This window comes from Pungitius pungitius, unplaced genomic scaffold (genome assembly GCF_949316345.1).
Source record: "Pungitius pungitius unplaced genomic scaffold, fPunPun2.1 scaffold_102, whole genome shotgun sequence".
In the NCBI taxonomy this organism is placed as follows: Eukaryota; Metazoa; Chordata; class Actinopteri; order Perciformes; family Gasterosteidae; genus Pungitius; species Pungitius pungitius.
Window position 1 is genome coordinate 1,241 of NW_026909915.1, and position 26,021 is coordinate 27,261.

Genomic DNA, 26,021 nt, shown 5'->3' on the forward strand with positions numbered 1-26,021 from the left:
TACATTTAATGCATCCAACAATTTCACCACAGACGACTCAGTTCCTAAGATAAATAAAAAATGCAAATTCTCATTTTGATCTTTTTAATTAACTCTTTCTGCTGTCTACCTTAACTGATTTTCCAGTCCAGATCCATGGTGAGATCTCATGAAACACATGCTCCCCATAGAACCCCCCCGACCCTAAACTTGACTCCACCCCCTTTGCTGAAACTGTGCGTGACCCTCCCGCTCACTGATGCATCCTCCAGAGGTCTCTGACACGACTCACAGATCAAAAGGATTAGCCCCCCCCTCCCTCCCTCCCCCACCCACATGGTTCACGCCGCACTCATAACACCATTCGCCTCCTCCCGCGGATAACATCCCCCCCCCCCCGGGGTGTTAATAGAGATGGATCTAGTTGCTTCTCGCCTGACCTCTCCTGATCTCAAACCCTGAATTAAACCCATCCAGAGAATCCGGCTAATAGTGATCGAACCTTCGCCGATCAATTTCAGCGGGGGCCTGTGTGAGCACGCATCCGAGCGCGCATCCGTGCCGGTGTGTGTGTGTGTGTGTGTCTATTCACCATCTGCAGGGCTGAGGCCCCGCGTGGCCGACAGGACGGAGATGGAGGGGCTGCTGTGGAGCGAGCGGATGTAGTCCATGTACGGGTTGATGTAAGGGTGCGGGGGGTGAAAGGGCGACTCCGCCCCCACAGAGGGGTTCCTCTGGGGCGAGATCCGGATGAGGGAGATGTCTGAGAAGGCCGGCCCGGGAGGCCTGCGGAGACACACAAGAGGAGAACCACAAGAAAGAGCATGAGTACACACCGTGGATCGGGTCCCAACATACGGCTCACAGTTCCCCAAAGACGTTGCTCCCACTGGCGGAGGCAAGGCCGGACAAATGGGCATGTGACAGCTCTCAGACGTGTGGCAAATTTCCGGATGCAATGTTGTACAAAAACCCCTCTTTGGCGCCGTTGGGCTGTTCTTATTTTTGAATCAAACCTGTTTCCTGTTTCCTGTGAGAAGTGAAATAAAGTTGGGAAGAATCGGGGAAAACTTCTCAGGCGCCAAGTTTGAGATTAACTCATTTCTCCCCCCTTGTTATAATTGGCTGGGAGGGCAAGGAAACTTTATAATGATGGCCTTCACCACAAAGGCCTTCCCCCCCCGAGGACGTGGAGAAATCCACATATCAGCCAGACATTAACAGGCTAAGAGATTAGACCAAATTAGCCCCTGCACTTCTCTGCGCCTCCCCAGTGGACCGGTCTACTGTGACAAAAGACCCCGGGAGAAGGAGAGGCTGAGCGGAGCAAGGCTGGAGGTTGGGATTTAAGAAGGAGAGGTGCGGAGGGTGGGAAAAGACTAGAGAAGGGGGGGGGAGAAAAAGGGTGAGATCAGTTTGTCTCGCGGTGACCTTCAGCGAGGCCGGGGGAGCCAAACAGCCCAATTACGACCTCCGCCCCGTCCCCCTGGTCCCCCCCCCCCCACCGGCTCCACCGCCGCTCCCCTTCACGGCCGTCCTAATGAAAGAGCTCACGGCGTGTGTGTGTGTGTGTGTGTGTGTGCGTGCGTATGGCGAGGACACGCAGACACACGCGTCATTTGCAACACACCGACTTTGTCTTCTGTAACGAGCCCCTAAAGGTGAGTTTCTCTAAAGGCTTGTGTGCGTGACGACGCGTCTCAGGGATGCTGAAGCCGGCGGTTTTTTTTGTGTGTGAAAAGGACGCTTCGAGGAAGAGACGTTTAAGAGATCGCCAACACAATCCTTGGAACTTGCATTTATTTTTTATTTTTTCTCCATGGGATTCATGGGATTGTCGTGTTTCCGCACGTCGACCCTTCACGCAGGTGCGTACGGTGTGTTTGTGGTACGCGAGCCCACATGCCACCATCACCAGGCCTCGTTCACGCAGCTGCGGAGTCACTTTGATGCCGACCATGCAACACACACACACACACACACACACACACACACACTTCTCTTGGCTGCATCTCCCTACACTGACCCTGGCTAAACGCCTCTGCTTGGCTTGTTTTTTTCAATTAACTAAACGAGTAAGAGCAGAGCCAGACTGGATGGCCAGAGGGGGATGGGGGGTGGGGGGGGGGGGGGGGATTCGAGCCGGACAGCCTGGCGTGCGGGGCGTCCGATCCCGGGCGCTGCTCAGCTGCTCTCCGCAGGGCCGTGACGGCCTCAGCATCTGCCGCAGGGCATTAATCGACATGACGAAAGGGAAGCGATGTGCAGGAATGCCGGCTCCCCTGCGTGTGCGGCGGGGGGGCGGGGGGGGGGGGGAATAGGTGTGCGCGCCAGAGAGAAGTGGCGTCTTAGTTACACCTGATTTAAGATTTACATCAAAGCCGTACCGCGGGCCTCAACCACAGAGGGTTCATAATTCCCATGAACCCTCAAAGAAGACAAACGGGGCTCAAGGAGAGACTGAGCTGCTGACATGTGGAAGCCATTTCCTCTCACGTGGGCCCCCCCCCCCCCCCGCTCGAAGGAGCAGCCAGCGCCCCTTCAGGACAGTCGGTTGTCTCTTTGCACCGGATGAACACACACTTGCCGAGGTGCAAACGTGCCCCCCCCCTCCCAAAATATTTTGAGGTTTCTCGGACGGGTGTTCCTCGGATATTCGTCCCTGTCGCCACCGATGGCGTCGTTTTCCTGCAGCGGGAGGCACTCGGCCCGCGGTGAAGGTCGATGACATCACCCGGGAGGGGCTGCAGCAGTTAGAAACTCGTGGAAATCGACACGACGGCCCTGATGAAACGGGGCAGTGAAAAAAAAAACACTTTTAGCATGAAACGGAATCGAAATGTCTGCTTCACAGGAGGGTTTAGAGGAAATTGGCGGCTCTGAGTTTTACACGAACAGCTGCCGGAGTGGTGCAAGGCGGAGATTTGACAAAAGCAAAAACAGCTTGAGAAGTCACGACACCGAAAAGAAATCGCTTCAACCAACATCTACGCAACATTTATCTGGTACTGTGCTGATGGAAGCAATGGAAATGGAACATTTGATTTGGGGAAACGGTGAAGTTACCAATAGTAGTAAGCTGAAGTAGTAATTTGGTCCAAATGAATCAGTTCGCTCCAGAGAGCAGCGCGGCAATTAAATACCATCCGGGAAACAGAATTTTAAAGAATATTCATACATTCTGCAGCAGTATTAGTCATTATAATAAGATCAAGTCAAGTTGAGATGTCCTTCATTTGGATTTTCGGCCCCTTATCAGCGTGTCGCAGCAGGGTGAACACAGGTGTGATTGAATAAATTCGTCACGATCCCACTCACAATCGAGTGTGTAATGAGCCCAACGCAGGGACACCGCTCATTACAGCTCAACTCATTACACCTGTGATCACCCGGCAGCGACGTGATGTCTAAGCGGAGTCTGTGTCGCGCGGTTAACAGAACAGAAGTCAACGCACACGTTTGTTAGTGGAACCAACGTTGACCCGTCTTTGTCTTTGCGTCACCTGTATGCTCACCTGTGCTCTTTTCCCATTGGTTTCAACCAGCACGGCGAATTATTATGAATCGAGGGGATTTTTCTAGAGGAAAGATGTCCACTATGTATGTCCTCGTGTGTATGAAATATACAGGAATAAAAGTAGCACGTAAACCACGTGGGTCCACGAGGGGCCGAGCGAGCGCGTCCGAGGGAACCCGGGATCCGTCGGGGGGGGGGGGGGTGTCGGGTTCTGCGCTGACAGCATCACGCAGACATTCCCCCCCGCCTCGGATCTCACCACCTCCACAGAGACACCGCCCCGCCCCGCCCCCCCACCCCGGCCACGCCGCTCTGAGAACCCGAGAGGAGGAAGAGAAGTGTGTGTGGGGGGGGGGGCTCCTGACAGCAGGAAACAGAAGCACTTTAAAGCTCCGAACCCTTTTCACCGAGATCAAAGGGCCGAAGGAACAGAGCCAGCTGAGACCCGAGGAGGGAGGAAAGAGACAAGGGGAGAGACACAAGACACAAACAGAGGAAGGCTGCTGTGCACTGAAGCCCGCTCCAAGGATTTCCTTTTCCACATTAGTGATATAACGGCAATAACGGCAGCAGTTCAAATCTATTTTGCTTTGGGAAGAAAAAAAATAAAAAATAAACTAAAAGACTAAAGATGCATGCATGTTCAACATGGGACATTTTTACCATCTAGGCCGACATTTTCCAGCTTCCTTTCGGAGAAACTCCAGGCGTTGACGCCAAATAAAATATGAGGCCTCTTCATAAATCTTTCAGAAACTTGAGTGCCTGTGATGTCGAGAAGCCGACTTTCTTCAACCTCCAACTGTTGATTGTTAATCAGTAAATCTTAGACCTGTTTATAGATTCCCTGTGTTCCGTGGACTTGAAATTAAGCCATCAGCACATCAATCGATGTTATTGACTATCTGGCGATTCAATGATTCAACTGAACTGGTATTCATGTGGTCATCGTGCTGCGACCCCTCCGGTTCTTTACCTTCTTTGGTTTACCACCTCATTAGACGTTGTGAACATGAGTTCGGGGTCTCGATCTCTAGATTCAAGTCTCCTTTAAAACAGTGTGATGTTTGTTTAGTAAATGACGGACAAAGCAGTGTGCTTTGGGGCGGGGCTACCTAGTGATTGACAGGCTGCACCGCGGAGTCACTCCGTTGTTCTCTGGTTGTAAAAAAAGAAAAGAAACAGGTAGCAAAATCCAAAATGCAGAACTCAGAAGGTTTCAAAAGTGGAGGGTCGTGACCTCTGACTCACTACTATAAATGGAGCTGTCTCATAAACCACCACCGTCCTGGTACTGGAGGTACCAACATCTTTTCTTTTTTTTTAAGACACGCGGTTACCTGCAGCTTTCATAGTAATAGTAATCATCTTAACAGATCCGACGCTGCACAGATCTAATCTGTCGAGCTGCATATTTGGAAAGGACTTCAAAAGAGCCCGTCCAGTTCATATTTCCGAAACGTGTAACATCCCTGCCCCCCCCTCCCCCCACCCCCCCTCTCCTCCCGGCTGGACACAGCAGACGGCGAGGCCGCGGTCAGGTTGCCAGGCGCTAACGTTAGCTATGACCCCCCCCCCCCCGGAGCCGCGAGGGCACTGTGTGTGACCCCCCCCCCCCTCGACATCAAAGGCCTGGGCGGGTTCGGGGAGGTGGGGATGGCTCTCTATTCACAGCCACATCAAGCGGGATGCCCCCCCCCTCCGCCCCCTCCGCCCCCTCCCTCTCTCTGTGGGACGCTTCTGGAGGCGTGCCAGACATTCCCGTACACTGCCGAGTCAGTTCTCACACACACTGGCTGTCCAGTTGAATACCCCCCCCTCCCCCCCCCTCTCCCTCTCCCCCTACTATCCCCCCCCCCCCCCGGGGGTGTGTGTGTGTGTGTGTTTCGGTCACGCTCACATTGTCTACATATAAGCACATCCCTGTGGGCACGTAGCGCTCCTGGCGGAGTGATAGCACATGTTTGCGGAGGGCAGCCAGCGGGCGCCGTCAGGCGTCTGGTCAGAACAAGCGGCTCCAGGTGTCAACGAGGTCCGGTTACGACGGCTGGAGGTGTGTCACAAACCCCCCCCCAAAAAAAGATCAACCCCCCCCCCCACGTGACGGAACGCAGTCGTTGGAACAGATGGAAAGTTCATGTTTTTTTGGCTTTGCCGCGCAGCAGGAGTTTTTTTTTTTTTTTTTCTTCTTCACAGGCCCTTTCAGAGCTGACACCCCCCCCCTCCCCCAATCACTCCACCCCCCTCCCCCCTCCCGCCGCAATTAAATGTAATTTCAGCCATCGAGATAAGAACGGCTACCAAAACGAATCAACAGGAATGAAAACATGAAAGTGAAATTACACAAAATGAGGCAGCCCCTTTTTTCCCTGTAATTTCAAGGGGGCTGGGAGACACTTTTTTTGTCCCCTTTTTTGTCCCCCCCCCCCGTGCACGGCTCTGTGCTATACAAACACGCCGATTGTTTTGCATCGGCCTCTCCCACATTCATCTCCTCTTATTTTCCTTGATTGCTGTGTTATATTTCTCCCTCCTCTCCTTGTGTTTTGAGTTCCTCTGGCATGCCCCGGGCTACGGAGCACTCAGGAGGCGGGGGGGGGGAGTGGGGGGGGTGGGCCCTGGGTGTCGAAGTGTTAAACTGGTGAGAACAGAGGAGGAAGCGCATCTATCTTCCCTCTTCCTCCCAAGACAACGTCTGCGCCGTGGCCCCCGACGCCTTTTACACAGAAACTCAGCTGACGCCTGCAGCTAAAAAACCGGGTCCAAGGTTCCACACCCCCCCCCCCCCCCCCCCCCACTACCCCGTCAACTGCAGGTAACGAGCGCGGGGGGGGGGGGCGTGCGGCGTGCAACCCACCTCGGGTGAGGAACAGTGAGTGCGGCCCCCCCCCGTCAAACCCCTCAATTCACCGGGTCACGCGCGGATGGGCCTGAGCGGATCACAAACAACACACGGCGCTACAAGACAGCAGAGACACACCGCTGGAGACGCTTAATCCTCCAGACGGAGATCTGAGGCAGAACAACAGAAGATGGAGGGGGCGGGAGGGGGGGGGGGGGGAGGTGAAACGGCAGCATCAGGTATGTGAAACAAGAACGCGTGCTTCCTTCTCGGCGCCGAAAATCTCCTCTTTTTTTTTTCATTTTTCCTCCCGAAAGAAATCCATCACGTTTTCCTAACACACACTTCTGGCAGAAGAAAATCCGGACAGAAGAAAAAGGCAAGTGCTGGTGGGAAAGTGAAAAGACACAGCCTACTTTATTCTGGCCATTTCATCCATCTTGTTGGACTAATAAAATGTCATGTGGAGTTCCTTGATATTTAATCATGGAGGGGGGGCTGAGTGCGTGGCGGTGCCAAGCCGGAGCTTGATGAAGCTTCGGGGGGCTTAAACACAGACCTGTGTACATTTCGGATTTACCCGGAGGAGGATGTTTCACAAACCTGCTGCATAAGTGACACAAACCTGATATGAAGGGGGCTGGCGGGGAGAGCGGAGGGGGGGGGGGAGGGTCCTAATAAACCCGCTCTGGGAAACATTTAGTTATTCCCAGCTTTGTTCAATCCCTTTATTAAATAAGCCAATGGAGCAGAATCGCTCACACGCAGCTGACTGACACACACACACACACACACACACACAAAAAAGAAACAACGCCGGCTGCATTCTTTACGGCGGTCGCACGACACCCTGCAGCTGCGTGCGTGGCTGCACATGTTGTTTTGTTAATAAAAAATAAAAATAAAAAAAAAGAATGAAAAAATAAAAATCACCTCAAGAGCTGACTCCTCGTCCGAGGCCCGGCGGACAGGAGAAGGCTTCATTGTGGGCGGAACCGTCCAACAGTATCAGATGCAACGGACGCCGCGTCAGATAACGAAAGGGCTGAGAGAATAGAACGGCTTTATGTGATATGAGCGGGGGGGGGGGGGTAAAATGGGGGAAGAGAAGAGGCGCAGAAGCGGTACGGGAGGCATCAAACTCATTTCCTCTTGTAAAAACTGCCTTCAGGACCTCAGCTGGGCTCGGGGGGCACGTGTCCGTATTTTACAACGTTGCATTTAGTTTTGTTTTTTTTAAATCACATATTGAAGGCCTGACTAGGAAAGACGGATCGAGGGAGGAAAGGAAAAGGGAGGGACGGAGGGAGGATGGAAAAATGAGGAGAGGCGGAGAGAGGATTTATGGCCCTGTTCCCCCGGTCTCGTTACTCGCTGTAACAGGCCCCCAGAGTGGGATCGCGGGGTCCGGAGCCCGCACAGCCCACAGATCAGAGTAATGGAAACTCCACATTTCTGCACCGCTACGGCATGAAGTCTGTAGGGCAAAGCAAAAGAACGAAGAAAAACCCCCCCCCCCCCCAAAAAAAAACACACAGAACCGACTCAGGGTCCAGCAGTAAAAATCGAAAATTGTGCCGTTAGGTAAGGAGCAAAGTATTTCTGAAATCAGCATTTCCTCCGACTTTAGTGAGGATCGCCCCCCCCCCCAGCCAATGAGAGGAGGCCCCCTTCTCCACGACAGCCCGCCACACCCATCGAAACCACCGAAGCTCTCGGCGTGTTTAATGCGTCGTGAATCAGAACCGAAAAGATTAATTGGCTAATTAATTAGACGACGAACATAAAATGAATCCGCAACTGTTTGGATTAATTGTTACAGACGTTTGTCAAGCTAAACTACAGAAGTTTGTCTGGTCACAGCTGCTCCAGTGTGAGGATTTATTATTGCTTTTCCTCTTTGGAAGCGGCCTGTTTCTGCATTTTTTTTAATTATTTTTTTGGAGCGTTTTTTGGGCTCTGGGAAAATGTGATTTGCCATTTTTCACTTACTAAAGACACTTTATAGAAAGAACGATTAATAAAGAGAAAAACAGTCAGATAAAAGGATAATAAAATAATAATTAGATTCAGCACTATTTATAATGCATAATATAATTACTTAAATAAATATTTAGCAAACTATACATTATTAAATATCTGACATCTGAAATGTTAGACGTTTACCATTAAAAAAAAAAATGTATTTCATATTTACGAGGAAAGAAAAGTGGAGAACTGCAAACAAAAAACGGCAATGAAATAAATAAACCGGCACTCAAAATCCGCCGATAAAATATTTCAAAAGAGCGCGTGTGTTTGTGTCAGCATGGAGGCACACACACACACACACACACACACACATCAGTGCAGAGCTTCTGGCACCTGCCTGTTATCTCCTTCCCTCAGACCTGGTTTTCCATTGTGCTCCATGGGAGAGCTACAAATTGAGATCTCAAACATGAAGAGGGGGGGCAAATGACTCGAGTACAGAAAATCAAATCCACTAATGTGTTACATGTGCAAATTCACAGGCCTCGTATTAGAGATTAATGTATCCCCTCTCTTATCCAAATGTACCTTTTTTTTTTTTTCAAAGACATTTATAATAGAGCCTAAAATTAAATTGAATCAAAGGGGTACCACTGAGGAACAGGAGATATATGTTGAGTGACTAATCAGGTGGGATTTGCATTAAAAAAATGATGGTGTTATGTAAGGAATCATTTGTAAATGAACAATAAGAACTAGCTTCTTTAGTAGAGATTAGATTTTTTTGGTTGATATATATATATATATATATATATATAAAACCATGTAGCATGGAGCAAAAAAAAAAGAAAAGAGACTGTGGCAGGTCATCTTGTAAGTCGAGTTTTTCGGAGATCTGCTCGGGTAACGACCCTAAAACCTTTACAGGTTGTCAAATGTCGGCTGTGCCAAACTTTTTTTTTTTTTTTTTTAAATTTTCCCCTCTCAATCTGCAGGATCCATCATTCATCAAAATACACCGGGGCCTTTAAAAATACGGAGGAGAAAAAAAAAAAAAGACTGCACGGCCCATTTAAGCCTCTGAAACTGGTGTATTACAAATAAATAAATATATACTGTAACTTCAATCTGCAGACATTTCTGCTAAGGCATTTATCTCCTTTCTCTCTAAATCCTGAAATTGCCTCAGAAGAAGAAGAAGAAGAAGAAGAAGAAGAAGAAGAAGAAAAAAAGGGGGGGGGGAGCGTTACTTTTCTCCTATTCGCACATTTTCACAGAGTGGTGCACAACTTTCTCCCCCCCCTCTCTTTTTTTTTTTTTTTTCCTCCGGTGAAAATTGAAGAGGCTTTATGTCAAATGCGGCTAAAGCCAGCCTCTCCATATCAAACAACGTAGCGCGAAAATTACTGTGGCGATGATAAGGCTGCCAGATAGAGTGGGAGAGGAGAGCGAGGGGGGGGGGGGTGCGGGGGGGGAGAAAAATGTGAAAGGAAGTGACTCTACTCAATTATACTGCAAAATTGGTATGACTGAATATTTTTCATTCAGGTGACTGATAGTATCAGCGAAACCGCAATGCAGATAAATAAAGGAGCCTTCTGTCAAGAATAAACACCATTAATCATGAAGCCAGCTACTGCGTGACCGCCTGTCCCCCCCCCCCTCACTCCATAGAGAAAGTATTACGGAGGGGGGGGGGAAGAGACAGGGAGAGAGAGACGGGTGACCTATGGAGTCACACGGAATGGGTTTTGGACAGGAGGATGGAGGAGTGGCCTCCGCCTCTCTGCCCTGCTCTTTATTATCGAAATGATAACGAAACAGCGATTGTCCACGTGATATACGGCTGTTTTAGGTCTAGACGACGTTCAAGCGTGAATATTTACCACAAACCGTCAAGAAGATGGGTTTTTTTTTTGTGGCCTGCAGAAAATATTACAGTTACAAATTCCACCGTCTGACAAGAAAAAGTGTGTGTTTAAGTCAGAAGGCAAACTTTACACAAGGCCATAACACTGCAAAGTCAAGCTTTAGACACTGGAACATAGTCTCCTCCAGCTTCCATTAAAGAGCCTTTTGTCTTTGCATTGTGTGTGTGTGTGTGTGTGTGTGTGCGTTGCAATGCTCGGCCTGGTCCCATCTGGAAGGAGGTGTGGAGATAAGACCCTGGTCTTTATGCTAAGCAACGCGGCGCTCCTCTCTATGCCCAGATTGGGCGCTCCGACAACAGTTTATGTAAATAACAAAAACAACGCGCCGCACATCTTAAAAAGAGATGGAAAAAAAAGAGAAAAGGGATGGAAAAAGAAAAAAGGAGAAAAAAAAAGAAGCAGCCCCCCCCCCCCCCCCCCTCAAAGGCAGAGCGAGGGAAATTGGGCAGAGCGCCGGGTGCCCACGGAGGACGGGGCCGGTCCGTTTGACGAGGTGATTCACACACTTCCTGGTACCGTCTTCGCGCTGAATGACGCAACCCCCCCCCCCCCCACATGGTGCCTCCAGAATACCTTCCAGTCGGGCCTGCAGCTGAATAAACACACTCCTGAATGAAATAACCACACACACCCAACCTCACAGCCCCCCCCCCCCCCCCCCCACCCGATGACAGAACATACAGTCCATGACTTTATTTATCTTTCAACTTCAGAGAATCACTTTCTTAAACAGGTGAAATCTGAACAGAAAGAAGATAAACAAGTTGTTTAAGCTCTTTAGTCCTTGGCCGTATAATATAGTGAAGACTGGACCATAAATCTAGGTTTTATTTGACCTCTCTACGGGATTTGAATATAAATCTTGTGGTTTGAGGAGAAACATTTACAAGTTCAGATGCTTTTCATAGCCTTTCAATAATGTCACATTGTCTGGATAAGCACTTAATCACAAACCCACAGCAGAATCACAAAGTCAAAACTCAAAAAAGCTTCTCATTTGCTCTCTTTTCTTGACTTAATTCTTCGCTAAATCCACATAAGAGCACAAAAAAAAAGGTTGGGAGTCAATTGCTTATCCCGCAAGAACGCCGTGTTGTTTGTTAGTGGCCCCATTCACAGCGCGGGGGGGCCCCCGGGACTCCGGAGTGAACTCGTGTGCTGATAATTGACTTGTGACGAGTGCCTCTGTTTGTCCTGAGCCGTCTCTCCGGGTGACGAGGAGCCGCCGCTGAGCCCGCATGAGAGGCCTGTTTTGTGTTGGCTGTGTACCGCGTCCCGGGCAATAAAGCCCGCGAATGAAAGGAGCGCTCTCTCCTCTCAGCACCCCCCCCCTCAAAACTCCCATTAAGCCAGTCCCGCACAATGGAGGTGGCAGAGGGCCCCGTGGAGAGCGCGCTCTTCACCCTTCAATGTGTTCATTTAGGCAGGAAGCATCTTCTCTTCAGCACACCGGAGGCAGAAGAGACTTCAGCAGGTCCCGGATCAGTCCCCCCCCCCCCCCCCCCGCCCTCTCCTCTCCCAGTGACCCTGAGGCTTTAATATTGAATGGCACATTGGTACCTTCCCCACAAGAATTCATAAACTAAACGATTGGCCTGCGTGTGTAATTGCGCTCTCCCTAATAGGGGAGGTGAGGTAAAAAAAAAAAAAAAAAACTCACAAAGGACAGTTCATTTGTGATTTCCTCTGCTCATTTGAAGGCAAATTAAGTGTCAAGCAGCTAATACGGAGCATATTTCATTTCACGAGCTTTTAATTTAATTCGAGCGCCTCGCATTGCTGGAGCCCGTTAGCGGCGCTGCTAACGCTCGCTCCTCGCCATAAATAAACATGTTTCAATTAGGCCCCGTCGCGGTAATAGGACACGATTCTGTTGGGATGGCGGATGTGTCGAGAGGAAACAAGCTGCCGAGCGTTTTCTTTCTTTCCTCCGGACGAGGACGCCCAGTGGTGACTGGCTTGTGAGCGTGCAGGAGTGGGGGGGGGGGGGGGGGGGAGGCAGGCTCGATTGATGGAACTGCCGCAGGGCCGACCCGACTGTAATTACAGGCCGTAATGAGAGGCTGCATGGGGAAGTATATGCAATAATAGTCCCTGTGTACTTAGGCATATCTTTGAGAGGGCTAATAACGATTAATTCTGCTCACCGAGGAGAACTTAAAACAATTCAATATTTCTCCATAAGCCGCCTCCTGTCCCGTTCCCCCCCCCGAGGCGACGGCTATGCGTTGACTGCCTCTATTTGCTCGGCTTGATTACAAGCAACATCACCGAGACCGATGCATCAATTTTGAAATCCCCCGGTTTACTTTGGGGTTTTGTAGTTTCCTCGGGCCTTAAGTTCGGGCCCCAAACTCGCACAAAAGCTACAGCGGAAGTGTAATCAACTGCAATTCTGCCGTCAGGTGGTTGGACCCAGCTGCCTCGTCCCGCTGAGGAATTCAGCTTTTTTTAATCAAGCCGGCAATATTGTTGCTTCCCAAAGACTCAGAAGTAGTTTCCTGCACGAAACCCACGTAAGTTTTCGATGGGAAGGCGCGCGTGACGGCGAGGTTCGAACGAGGCCGGGGGGGGGGCCGTCTCATAACAACGACAAATAGTTTCCCGTCGCCAAGGCGAGTCGCATTAAACGTCTCGATGCTTAATGGCTCGGATAAACGGGGGCCGTAAGTAGCGCCGTGTTTCCACCGCCGACAGCAGACCGCGGGCCGCAGATAACGCCTCTCCGTCCGGGGCGGAGTGACGCCGCCTAACTCCCCCCACCCCCTCCCTTAATTCAATTCCCCCCCCCCCCCCCCCCTTCACTAACCTGTGCTCCACATCGTACCAAAGCGCTCCTGACGGATAACAAGCCAGGCTGTTTGTTCATGCCCGCGTTGCCGGCGCCTGTTCGCCCCATTATCTCTGCATAAGCTAAATGCTAAATTATATTTGCCATTTTGTTTGCAGTGACACGGGGCATCAATCACTTCCCCCCCCGCTACCCCCCCACCCCCCCCCCCCTTTTTTTTCCCCCATCGCCTCTCCCCCCGAGCAGGGAGACGAGGGGTTTAGAGGTAGGGTGGGCCGGAGGTGGGGAGGCATAAAAAATTCATTACGCTTAGTGGCACATCAGCAGAGGGAGAGATGTGACTCATGGGGAGGGGGGGGGGGAAGTTGATAATGATGAAGAATACCAAGAATAATGCGGCCCAAGTAGCTGCCCCATCCAATTTGTCCCCGCCGCGCCGCGATCACTTCCTCCGCGTCGCAGAGGATGCGCCCCCCCCCCCCCCCCCCCCCCAATGAACGAGGGAGAGAGTGTGTGTGTGTGTGTGTGAGAGAAGCTTTGAAGTTCTCCGCTGACCTGGACAGCGGGGGGGAGGGGGGGGGAGTACTCGGGCTGCTGTCATGAGACTTACAAATACTCACCGCTCTCTCCCGTCTGAGGCTTGACCCGCCCACCACCCCCCCCTCCTCCCGTTTTACCCCTCTCCCCATGGCCCCGGCGCGTGATTGGCTGAGGCGCGGAGGGTTAGCTGTGTGCAGCCCGTGCGTGCGCGTCTGTCAGAAACGGGGGGGGGGGTGGATGTCGGCGATGAGGCTTCCTCCCCTCTGACAGGGCTTGATCACCCCCCCCCCCCCATCCCGCCCTTCGCCCTGCTCTCATTTCCGCGTCCTCTGACACATGTTCATTTGCGTGTCTCTGACATGCGGATCATGTTGCGCGCGTACAGGGGGGCCGTGGCCTTTGATCCTGAGAGGCAAAGAGAGGCGCGGGGTGGGGGGGGGGGGGGGGGACGGACGCTCCGCGCCCACGGGGCGGAAGGAAGTTCAGCTCGCTTGATTTGTATCGCCATCGGGGGAGTGGTTGAGCTCGCGAGTGATGGCTTGTGATGCAGCTGAATCAAACGTGTTCCCAGGTATGATCTGTGTGTGTGTGTGTGTGTGTGTGAGACTTACACATGAAGAGGGGGCACAGGGGACGGCTCGTAGATGTAACGCCCCTGGGTGTGCCGGTCGTCGATCGGCACAGGGGGGTGGAAGGCGGGGAAGAACTGCGGCGTGGCTGCATGGAATAACAGAAAAGGGAAATAAATGTGAGACATCTCTTTACACTCGGTGAGACCCCCGGATTCCTCTTTGACACGTCGCCATGTGACTGCGTTCCCTCCTCGGCCAAACTAAACAGCGGGCCGCAATGAAAGGGCAGGGGATGATGGGTATCTCTCGGGCAGACCCGCCCCAAACGAGAGCTCATTAGAGGCCGCACTGCTCCCGAAAACGTTTGCCGAGGAAGTCTCAGAACTCACAATAAACGGCGATAAATACTCCGTAAGGGAAGCGGCCAAATGGCACGTTTCTCACCGTACCGAGCATAATATGGTTTTCGCACAAAGGATAACGTCTAAGTACGACCAATGAAACGTGAACAAAAAAAACGAGAACAAAAACATCCTTTTTCCGTTTCAGTGTTTAGTCACAACTGCCAGAGGAAATCGAAAAGGCTTCTTTTTTGTTCTCCCTCCAGATAAAACATTGAAACATTTGCATAATATGAGCTTCCAAAGTCGTTTTCTATTTTTACCCCTTTAAATTGCCACAAGAACTGAATGCACATCTCAACGCGCTCAATCTTCCAACCTCGGCGGCAAATCCTACGACCATCTTAACAAAAAAAACTAAAGTTGGAATTTTCGTGGCGCAAGTGTGAAGTTGCTGCCTCCCGAGGAACCGAAAACGGGTTCAAACTCGTACGGAAAAGACTGCCTGACTCAGGGGTCCGGACGCCTTCTTTATCATCCGCACACACGCTTTACGAGCTCGACAACAGAACACGTCACCTCGCCGCCGAGGCCCGCGCGTCACCGCCCCCCCCCCCGAGGCAAAGAGCGCGAGTCAACACACGCATACCTGCGCGCATGCAGTGTGTGTCCGAGCGACGTGTTCTTTGGCTCGTAAACGCGCGGCAGCGCGTGCCAAGAGGGGCGGACGGGCCAAACAGCGCCAAGGCGCAGCAGGCAGCTGCGTCTCTGCGAAGGCGACGCGGCAGGTGTTGATCCCCCCCCCCCCCCCGGAGCCTCTCAGGTGTGCCTCTACCTCACCGCCGGTGAACCCCGCCAGCTCGAGCGGACACAGCTGGCGCTGAGACGCGCGAGACGTGAGCAACGCGCCGGGGTTTGTGAGCATCTCGACACCTGGAACCAAGTTACAAACTACATGGACTTCCATGAAGTTTGAAGATACTTTGTGGCAAACTCCTGGGACTTTGGAGAGCTCGCCGTGGAGCCAAAGAAAACATTAAACAGCTGTATAGTGCCCACGCCCCCCCCCCCCCGTAATAAGAAAATAGACTTTGACATGTTGGTGGAATGTCCCTTTAAGACTAAAACACTGGCTCCATACAGCGTGGGTAAAGGCTGTCGACCCCCCCCCAGCCACCTGTGGCAAAGCATTGATCCTTCTGGGTTCTTCTTGCAGGGGGGAGAACTAACACGTTAGTAACTAGTGGAGGAGGATCGGTGTGCTTTTCAGATGAGGAATCAGTTTCCAAATTCCCTTTATCCATTTATTATTTACAGATTAGAGTTTGCTCAGAGTGAAACTTTTTGAAGATGTTTTCATCTTGTTTTCTTCGCTGCATCGATGCGTGTTGGTGGTAAAAAAAAAGCCTCCTCACAGCGGCTCTGGCTAACATCTGACCACTGAGTCTCCCGTCTGTTTGATAGTTTCCTCCCGATGACTCAGTTTTGGCTCGGCTCACCGCGGGGGGGGGGGGGGGGTTGGAATCTGCTTTGTTTACTCCCCACACCTCTCCTATGCTGTCGGCCCCCTTGGCTGTCAGAGCTTCAGGTCTTCTTCTGCCTCGCGGCCTCTAATCTCGCTAAACTTTAAACTAACATCTGTCCCGTTGGGGGGGGGGGGGGGGTGAGCGGCGGCTGTGGAGGTTACCGACGGTGAATTAATATAGACGCACGCCGCCCCCCCCCCCCCCCCCCCCCCCCCCGCCGAACACCCCTACGATCTCACATCCGCCTCCTCATTGAATTACCCAGATCCCCCAGATTTATGTCTCTGGAGCTCCTCACTCAGCCCTTCATCACTCCCACCCGCCCCCCCGCCCCCCCCCTCCCCTCGCCTCGCCGTGGCCCGCATGGCAAACCGTCACGCCGAGGTTTATTTAAATCTAACTCTGGAGTTTACTTTTCAGGCGGCCTCTGTCTAAACAGAGCCTGCCACCTCCTCCACGCCAGCGCAGCTCTCCATTAGCGAGGCCAACGGCTCCGTGTCACTGGAGGGAATGTATACAGCCGCAGAGAACAGAGAGGGGGGGGGCTCCATCCTGCAATCCATCTCCAGGATTTCCTGCAGGGACTCCATACTGTTTACTCCAGGACTAAATTGCCCCCCCCCCCCCCCCTCCTCCGCTCTTCTGGATATTCACGGTTTCCTCGACTCTGGGAAACACGCGGTGTACGACCGCTTCAGGCTCCCCCCCCCCCCCCCCCACGCCGTGGGCTCCCCGGCATTCCTGAGGAGAGGAGTAAGCGCGGCGCCTTTTGCAACCCGTGAACCCGCCGCTGGAAGAGGGGGGTCGATGAGGTCATCTCGCGCCAGCTCAACAGCTCGTTGGAGCTTAAGTGAATCCGCGGGATTCATTTTTGGTGTCATTCGATGTCCCTTTTTCGGGGAAACGTCTTTTAGCAAAGAGATGGAAGTCATTAAGAGACGGATACAAACGGGTCTTAATGAAAGGGCAATTAGAGGAAAACTTTGACCAGGCTCATTAATTCTAATTCAACACAAACGCACCGTGCTCAAGACCAAAAGCCGGCTTCCCCTTCATTAAAGAGAGGATGGTAATTGCCTTGTCCTTTATTGGACACTTGGAATCATTTCAAAAGAGGGGGGGGGGGGACGCATGGGGAGGATGAAGCCTAAAGCACGTCATTTTCAATATCCTTATTGGTTAATCTCCTTTCATAATGGCAGTTTTGCAACAAAGGGTGCTCATACTTTAGAATCGCAGCCGTCACTCACAATCCTGATTCGGGTGTAGATTGATTCTCAGTGGAGACGTCGCCATTGCAGATGGTTGGTCTCCATCTGCAATGGCGTTGAAGAGAAACAATCATCAATACCATCGTCGTGAAACCAGAGCCAGTGAATCGCGCTTTTTATTCAAAACGACTCGCAGAACAACCCCCCCCCCCCCCTCCCCCTCAGCCGGAGGGCATCTTCCAGCAAACACAGATGTGACGGAGCGTTTATCATGTGCCTCCACTTTGCTAAAACTACAAACTCCGCGAGGAGGAGGAGAATCAGTGGAAGTAGTTTGGACGCCGGCTTTTCCTGTGAAGCCGAAATCCCCCCTCTGATCAATCCCTTCACTCACCCCCCCCCACCACCATCATGTTTGCTTACACTGAGACCTCAAGCTGTTTGGACATGTAAATAACACTTTCGGAGACTGTTTAGCTAAAGCTCAATGGGAGTTGCTGTTGACTTTTGCGGCACTTTGCTTTAATTACGGGGTCCCAGATTGTTTTCAGGCCTAATGGCCTAATTACCGCTGTATAAATTAGCCTTAATGTTTCTCGCCGCGCGGCGCTCCCCTCTCTACTGTACGCCGTGCCCGGGCGCCAGAACAGAGGGAAAGCTTACAGAGCAACGGCACCGAAGGAGGCCCGAAAGGAAAAAGCCAGCGGAGAGGTTAAATACCAGAGGAACGTCAAAAGCGCCGCCTCGCCGTTCGTCGCGTGAACGAGGCCGGAGGGTCACACATCTGCAAATCAATGCATTTCTCTCTCCCTCTCTCGAACACCAGAAACCGTGGAAAAGAGAAGCAGAGCAGAAGAAGACAAAGTGAGTAGTAAAAAAAAAAAAAAGAAGAAGAAGAAGAGAGGGCGCGATGTCAGCTTTCGGCGGCCTGTAGCCGCGCCGCATTCCATCGCTACTCGCTGTCAGGAGTGTAATTTGTTTGTCTAGACCGGGCACGTCGGCGAGCGGGTTCCTTCGCCGTTCTGCACGTCCGTGCGTATCTCCGTCGCTGTGCCGCTGTTCACTTCAGGATCATCGTTTGCCCCCCCCCCCCCTACCCGCTCCCCTCCTCCATAGGTCACACACATATTTCAATGGAACCCCAGCATCTGCAAGACGTTTACCGAGCCAAGTCCATCTTAACAAATTGCGCGCCAGCACGAGGACCCTCGCACGCACCCCCCCCCCCAAAACCCAAACCCCAGCTATACCCCTGTTTTTTCCCTCCCCCCCCCTCCCCCCCCATGTATCCCAGCCAGCGTGGATCGCAGGAGTGAAGGTTGTTTCGCGAGGCCTCTGCGGAGCGCCAATCTATCTTCTGCATTTGGTGAATTCCTCCAGATTGGGATAAGCTGGCGGAGTAGAACAAAGCGTTGCCCCCCCCCCCCCCCCCCACCCCCCTCCGCCTCACACCTCAGCTCCCAACCCTCGCTACCCCCACCAGCCTCCACTCCCCCACCCAGCTCGAGAGAGATTTACACAGTTTAGCAGCTGAAACACACTGCGCTGCACCTCTTTCCCGCTCTTTATCTCTCACATCTGTCTCCCGCCTCCTTTTCCCAAACAATGATAGAAGGGAGTTGATTTAAACCTCGGCTTAACTCTCTAGGACTTTGCTACATTTATTTTGCTTCGGCTCCTCGCTGTGTGATTTATACCTCTCAAACATAAGGCCGCTTTCGGGCGGGGGGGGGTCGGCTCCTTTATTTAGGGGTTTGGGGTCAGACTGCCTTTAAAATGCCTATATCATAAATGTGTTATAAATTATTCGGATTTACTACAACAGCTTTTTATGAGCCACGGAGGTATCAGTGACAGTCTTCATGATTGCCACGGCCGTATCTACCTGCGCGACAGACTGACCCTCCGCGGCCCCTCTCGGGGGCCCCATGCAAAAAAAAAAAAAAACTGCATGTGGCTGTGTGATAGCGAGCGTGGGGCTAATGCACCTGCATTATAATAACAGCCCGGGCTGCTCGGGGGACACCGAACCGCTGCTCAATTTTGAATCGCGCCGAGAGGCCACTGGCCGGGGCCAGACGTTTTAATGTAGATTTCGCTTGGGAAAAAAAAAAAAATCCCCAAGTAGCCTGAAGGAGTTCTCCATTCAGAGCGTGTGCCGTGAATATCGGTCTGCGGAGAATTTAATCTTGGCTATGATTGGTAATGCATCATAGTGAGTGTTTTGTTGCCGTTATTTTTATGTGAGAATTGAATATTATCACAGGGTAATGTGGTTCCTTAAAAACTGCCCTTGAACTGGTGCATTCAAGGGCAACCCGAGATTTCCCCCCCGTTTGTTCATTGTGTTTCGACAGCGTTTAGTCTCTTGCGTTACATCAGCTGCAAGTTAAAAGATCCCAATCTCGGAACATCTTGGAACAAAGTGTCCTCTGTGGCAGGTCTGAAAGTCTCTGCGAGCTGATGTCCGCGTGCGTTCAAGCTGGTGGGGAAACTGACAAACTGAGAACGTTGGAAACTGGTAAATCAACCTCCGTCTAACCACTATCCATGTTAACCGAACCCAATGCAGACATTAGACCAAAGCCTGTGAAGGCCTCTGGAGCTCCGTGGCCATGATTTGGGCTGAGGACGGAGGTCGATGCTTCGAACGCTCTAAATTCTCTCCCTCTTCCGTTCTCGCAGTCACCTTCGCCTGTCTTTCACCCTCTCTCTCTCACACACTCGCATTGTCTTCCTAATTCTGCTCTCTTTTTTTTTTTTCTCTCTCTCATTATTCAAGGCGCATCCTCCTGATCTCTCTCCCCTTTGCCTCCTCACAGCATCCCCGAAAACAAGGACAGAGTTGTAATCCATTTACTGCACCCCTGTCAACACATTCCACCCAAATAATCCTAAAAGACTTACACCAAGGCCTAGGTACTATCAAGGGAATGGGGAGTGGAGAAGAGGCAGAAATGCACAGGGGAAGGCGAGTGAGAGGGAACGGGGAAGAGAGAGAGAGAGAGAGGAAAAGGGGAAGAGAGAGGCGGAGAGAGGCAACAGACGGGAGGGGGAACTTGTGTCACAGTGATTTTGAGTCTTTGTCACGCAGGTGGCGCCCAGGGGTTCCCTCGGCCCGGGCAGAGAGACAAACTGGGGCCCGTGTAAGACCTTAAAGAGGATTAACCCTGCCGGAGCGCTTTAATGAGACCTGAAAGTGCCCGGGCACCGGAGAGAGAGCCCCGCTGATTGAGCCGCGCTCCAGTTCGGCTCCCAGCGGGTCCGCCCGGCCCAAGGAGCGCTGCTCAACCACCTCCGCCCCCTCCCCCCCCCCCCCGTGGCCTACAGCTGCCCGCATAGCGCCGAGCCACATCAAAGCGGCGTCGTCTGGAAGAGCCCGGAGACGGGAGGAAGGGGAGGTGGAGAGAGTGAGTGAAGGGGAGCTGTGAGGAGGAGGAGGAGGAGGAGGAGGAGGGAGATGAGGGTGCCTGGATGGAGGAATCCCTTATCTCCTCCAGAGAGGATGCTGCTCTGTGGTGCGAGATTGTCTGGAGCTGCCACCTGTCCCCGGCATCTTTAAAGGCAACACTAAAGCCTGTGATGGGCCTGACCTCCTTGAGCTACCATTCTTTTATGTCTCTCTTCATTTTCTGCTTTGTTACCCCCCCCACCCCTCGCCCCCCCTCTCGTTTTATTCTTTCTTCCCTACTCTCTCTCACACCCTCAGACTCAGCCCTGACTCCTCGTCCTCTTTTTCTCCAGCGGTATCTTACATTTCACCAGGGTGCTGGAAACATTTTAATTACACTTTGTTCATCAGCCCTCCTCTCCGTGGAGAACAATACATACGTCGCCCCCCCCCCCCCCCCCCCTAAGAGAGACGGGAGCAAGATACGGGCTGTTTGCTGAAGGAATAAGGGCGCTTATCTCTGACAGTATGTGAGAGGAATGCAAAATACAAGGAGGAGCGATGCGTTTTGGAAACACGGGAAGCAAACACGAAGAAAGGCATGAAATAACCCCCCCCCCCCCCCTCCCCCGTAGCACACAGAGGTGATTATCCTACTGGAGACCGTAAGTTGAGGCGAAAAAGCCCCCGTGAGCTGTTGTGCCTCGTTGTTGTTTTATGTATTCGTGTTATTTATTTCGGACGGACAAGATGCCGCAAATCTTCATTTAAAGCCTTTGCAACATCAGGAAAGTGCTTTTGTTGCTGCTCGCCTCTGTGACTCGACCCGATTAACCAGCGTCGCATTTGAAAGGGTTGGTGAAACACTCGAGATGACAGATGTTGAGACGATGATACCGAAGAAGTGCTGAGTGTTTCTTCTTTGAACATCTTAAGTTCTTCTTAATTCTCCTCAGCCCCTTCATACTTAATCTTGTCATTGTTAATAAGAACTGCCATTATTCTGCAGTGACTGCGTTCACACGCATGGGCTTTGTGGTGAGACATGACCCCAAAGATGGTTTCCTCGCCGCACTTCAAACTCTGCCTAACCCCCCCTTAAATCACCATTCGCTACAAAGGGGCACATGCATTTGAGAATATATCTTAGAGCATGAGATGCCTCTAATAAGCTGTATAAAAGGGGATCATCTGATTATCCCTGGTGCGCTGGACCACGGGGGCCACAGCCCGTGTTGTTCTTCATGATGAAAGGAGGTGGGTGGAAGGGATCCCTCGCCGTTGCCTGCAGTGCGCCCCGGGCTGCTGTGCCGGCACACCGCTGGGGGGGGTTGGGGGGGGGGGGGTGTGGGGGTACTACATCGTGCCACTTCGCTCTAAAAGGCCATTATTGAAAGAGTCACAAAGACAAACACTTACCCTTGAAACAGGCACGTGCCTCCTCACCCCGGGCTCTCCTCTGTACTCTCCAGCTCTTGGGAGGGTGAGTGGGGGGGGGGGTTTGAACCTGTGTCCCAGCCAGCACTCGTCACGTTCAAACCACCGACAAGAGGCCGGAAAGTTTGTCCTTTTTTACTGCAATTCCGTTGTAACTTTTCTCCAATATATACACACACTTTGTAATCTGCTCTTTTTTTGGGGGGGGGGGGGGGGGGGGGGTTTGGTCTGTTTTTTTTTCCGGCTCCTGCTCCTTCAAGACGTCAGGAACGGTCCAGGCCACACGGCCTGAAAGACCAGGCACCCCGTAATTAAGTGTGGAGAGAAGAGAGGCCATTGTTGTGCGGGTCACGTCCAGTCCGGTGACGGCCAGCTCGCTCACTTCACTGGTCAGCTGCATTTTTGATATTGGGGTGACGGCTCAGTAGATCAGCCCGAGATCAGCCCTGCACAGCAGTTTAGAGTCCAGCCCCTGTGACTGGACACCCAACACCGCCACCACCACTTCATCGTAAAACCCGCTGGTTTCTGAGATCGGTCAGGGACAGCCAAAAGGCTTTAGGTGTAGGGATCAGGCCCCCCCGGCTGCAAGATCTGGGTTAGATTTTCTCGCGGAGCAAACCCAGCAAAGACCAGCGAGCCGATAGCATACCACCATTAACTGTGTCGTAGACGCCAGCGCAACAAAACACCTCTCCCACATTGTCTCCATTGGCCCTTCGTCTCGTGTCAACGTTCTCAGAGAACGGAGAAGGACGCGCTTCAAAATCCCCCCACGGATGTGTTTGGTCTGACAAAGAAGGGCAAGTGTTTAAGAAAGGAGCACTTTAAAGAAGAAGATCCCCCTTCGGAGGAAGCAGGGAGGCTCTGCCAGCGAGTGGGCTCACTGTCGCTACAGGACCACTGACCGGCTAATCAGCGCACAATGTAAACAGATGTCGGGCGCATCCCATTCACACTTCTGCACAATTGAGATCTTAAAAAAAAGAAGAAAAAAAAAAGACTTCTCCCTCATTAATCCTCATCTCAATCCGTTCTTCTAAAGCCCCGTGCATCAGTGTCGCGGGTAAGACGGATGTGTGGACTCTTATCCGGCGGAAAGCGGCTCAAGACTCAAGGCGTCGCAGCACAATTAGCTAATGCTAACAAAAGGGGCGATGTTTCCCTTCTTTTCTCCACTGAAGTGGGTGTAAAAAAAAAAAAAAAACACACCAGAAAACACAGTCTTAGGCCACGGACGCAAGAGGAGTGGGAGATCACGAGTATGGATGAATAGCAGAGATTTAGCAGAGCAGAGGCCCCCGAAAGATAAACCTCCCCCCCCCCCTCGCTCCTCACTCTCTTCTCGTTGTTTTTCGACTCCTACGCCTCCCAGAGCTTCGGCGCCGCGCTTAACGACCCGGCGACCAGGTGCGGGTGAAGCTGCAGGTGCCGTCGCATTTAGGCGCATTAAGCACTGACACACAGCGGCGCCGAGAGTAATCGGGTTTACCTGGCTGTCTGCCGCACGGCGAGGCGCGCTATGCAAGCACAGCACAAAGGCTCCGGGCCCCCTCTCCATCACAAACACACACACACACACACACATATGCACACACCTGGGATGAATTTAGGAGGTGACAAAGCCCTCATGGAGGGGGGGACTACCGCTGGTGGAGTAAGGGCTCCGTGTGTGTGTGTGTGTGTGTGTGTGGAACCAGACACCATAACAGGAGACGTTGGCTTTTTTTTACACCTCGTGGCGACAGACGCTACGGGCTCCTGGTTCAAAGCAGCTGAGGGGGGGGGGGGGGGGCGGAGGTTTTTTAGGGGGAACCCTTTGGTTTTGGCTGACCCTCAGACCTGCCGGAGCTCGTGGGGATTGAGCTGTGGTGCTGGGTTCAATCAGACAGAATGGGGCCGCCGCCGCCTTTGGGGACGCCCCGTGTCCTTAACACCTGGGGCCAGGAGGAGGTGTTTTACACAGCAAAGCTCTCATGTCGGGTCGTAAGTCTTCCCCGAGCCGGGGCGAGGATCAGAGAATTGACATCAATGGAAAACACTCGATGGTTATTTCTCTACACGTTTTTTTCAGTGCCACAACTTTAACTGATCAATCACATTATCAATGAACTGGTAAAATATAAGAGGGTTGAGTTTGCAATTTTTTGGTAAAAAATCTGAAAATGCACATGGATCAAAGATGTTTGGCATCTTTTTCTGAAATCAACTGATTGCAGACAATCCGAGCGACTTTTTACTCCGGATCTTATTCAAATGTGGAAGAAGCCGTTCAGGAGGAGGAGGAGGAGGAGGAGGACACAATCTATGTTCATCACGCCTGCAGCTCGGGCCTCGCTGCGCTCCACTCCACTCGGCGGCGTGTGATTGCGAGGCGTCCCCGGGCCGGCCTCTTGAGCCGCCGCGCCACAAAGAAAGCCTCTTCAAGCTCTACGGCCCTTTTGACTCCTCCTGCTGCTTTTGAACTCTCCATTTCAGACTGTGACTTTTCCGCATGACCCCAAAGCCTCGGAGTGACCCCCCCCCCCCCCCCCCCATACCGCGAGGATTCAGTGGTGTGGAACCTCCCGAGCTCTTTCACAGAATGAGAAGTGGCAGTGTTGCTGAGCTAGTTCAGGATGTAATGGGCAGTAATGTTCTGCCCTCGAGGGCCCCGTCCACAGCGCTGGTTTTTCAGTAACCTTTCCCTTAAAGAGGGAACCTCGCTGACTCCGAGGCACCCAAGCAGTAGCTAATGAACTGGCTGAATAAATAGAGTTACAGTATGCTGTCGGGCTCCACTGGACTTTTCATTACTTAAAAAATCGCCCTGTCCCACTCTGTCTGCCCCGATTCAGAGCCCATTTAACCAAACTAAACAAGCTATCACATCAAATCCTTGTCTGCAGGCTAAGTCCTGGCTACAGCATTAACCTCCTAATCAGCCTCCTACTCCCCAATCATCTATCTGCTGTCCTCTCCTTCCACACACACACAGCTTCGCTTTCATCCAACTCCTATTGCTTATCTCACCTTTTTCTTCAAATTATCTTCGGTATCTTACTCAAGCCACATCTCTGCCTTCACCTCAATCTCTTAGGTTTCGTCTCTCTCTCTCTCTCTCTCTCTCCGGCCGCCTTTCTCTCACACAGTCTCTGAGTCCCAGAGAGAGAAAGAGAAGGGGGGGGCGGGGTGGGGGGGTGAGGTTTGATGCGGCGCTGCTTTGGGGCTTTGAAGTGTGTGTTGATGAGGGAGAGCAGAGTACTGTGTTCAGACAGGCCCCTAATGAGGGAATTAAGAAGCTACGCTGGCCGTTCCCCATACTAACTTCCCAGGCACAAAACAAGACAAGTGTGCGTGCACTTGTTCACAAAGGTGTGCGTGCGTGTGCGTGTGTGTGTGTGTGTAGACGGGGTGCAAAGAGAGAGGCTAATCTGTCAGACTTAATCAAGCGGTCCTGCCTCTCGCCTACAGCACAGAGACACACGCTCGGCTTGGTAGCGCGTCCGTGAGCCGCTCTCTTTCCTTACAACGTGAATGGCACCCACCCGTTTTTGTGGACTTACGGTAGTGCGCGTCCAGGTAGCCGTTGCGGGGGTCCATGGTGAACAGCGCGCCTCGGTACGGCAGGGCATGCTCAGCCAGGTGGGACAGGGAGCCGTGCAGCTCCTTCTTGAGCAGGGAGGGCCGGTCCTCCGTGGAGGTGGAGGGCTCCTCGCTCACCGTCCTGTCCGGGCCGCGGGGCGCCTGGGAGCTGATGGCGTTGCGCCTCTCGCGGTGGTACGGCGCGCCGGGACCTTCTTCCTCTGCGAGGGACGACGGGTAGAAAGAGAGGCGGGGGGGGAATCCGATGTTAGAAAGTATATGTAGTAAAACAGACAAACACGAGCATGCTGAACGGCTTATTGCTTTCTGTATTTTTCTTTCATAAAGAAAAGTGATTCCCATAGAGAAGCCAACGCAGGCTTCCTGCCTGCATTCCAAGCTGCCCAT

At 52.3% G+C, this 26,021-nt stretch overlaps 1 protein-coding gene across 1 annotated transcript; it reads right to left on the minus strand.

Annotated features, from left to right (window-relative positions):
• Positions 1-510: 510 nt before the first annotated feature.
• LOC134123704 (transcriptional activator GLI3-like) lies at positions 511-26,021 on the minus strand. The gene is made up of 3 exons (XM_062560694.1): positions 25,595-26,021; positions 14,183-14,288; positions 511-765 (listed from the first exon to the last, which is right to left on the minus strand). The coding sequence occupies exons 1-3, from the start codon at positions 26,019-26,021 to the stop codon at positions 564-566; spliced, it is 735 nt and encodes a 244-aa protein (XP_062416678.1). The 3' UTR covers positions 511-563.

Excerpts from the sequence above, each read along its gene's own strand:
- LOC134123704 (XM_062560694.1), bottom strand. The coding sequence starts at position 26,021 with ATGGGCAGCTTGGAATGCAGGCAGGAAGCCTGCGTTGGCTTCTCTATG. Across the intron at positions 14,289-25,594 it reads CTACCTGGACGCGCACTACC|CCACGCCGCAGTTCTTCCCC; the intron begins GTAAGTCCACAA and ends TATTCCATGCAG. Across the intron at positions 766-14,182 it reads CCTGTGCCCCCTCTTCATGT|GCCTCCCGGGCCGGCCTTCT; the intron begins GTAAGTCTCACA and ends GTGTCTCCGCAG.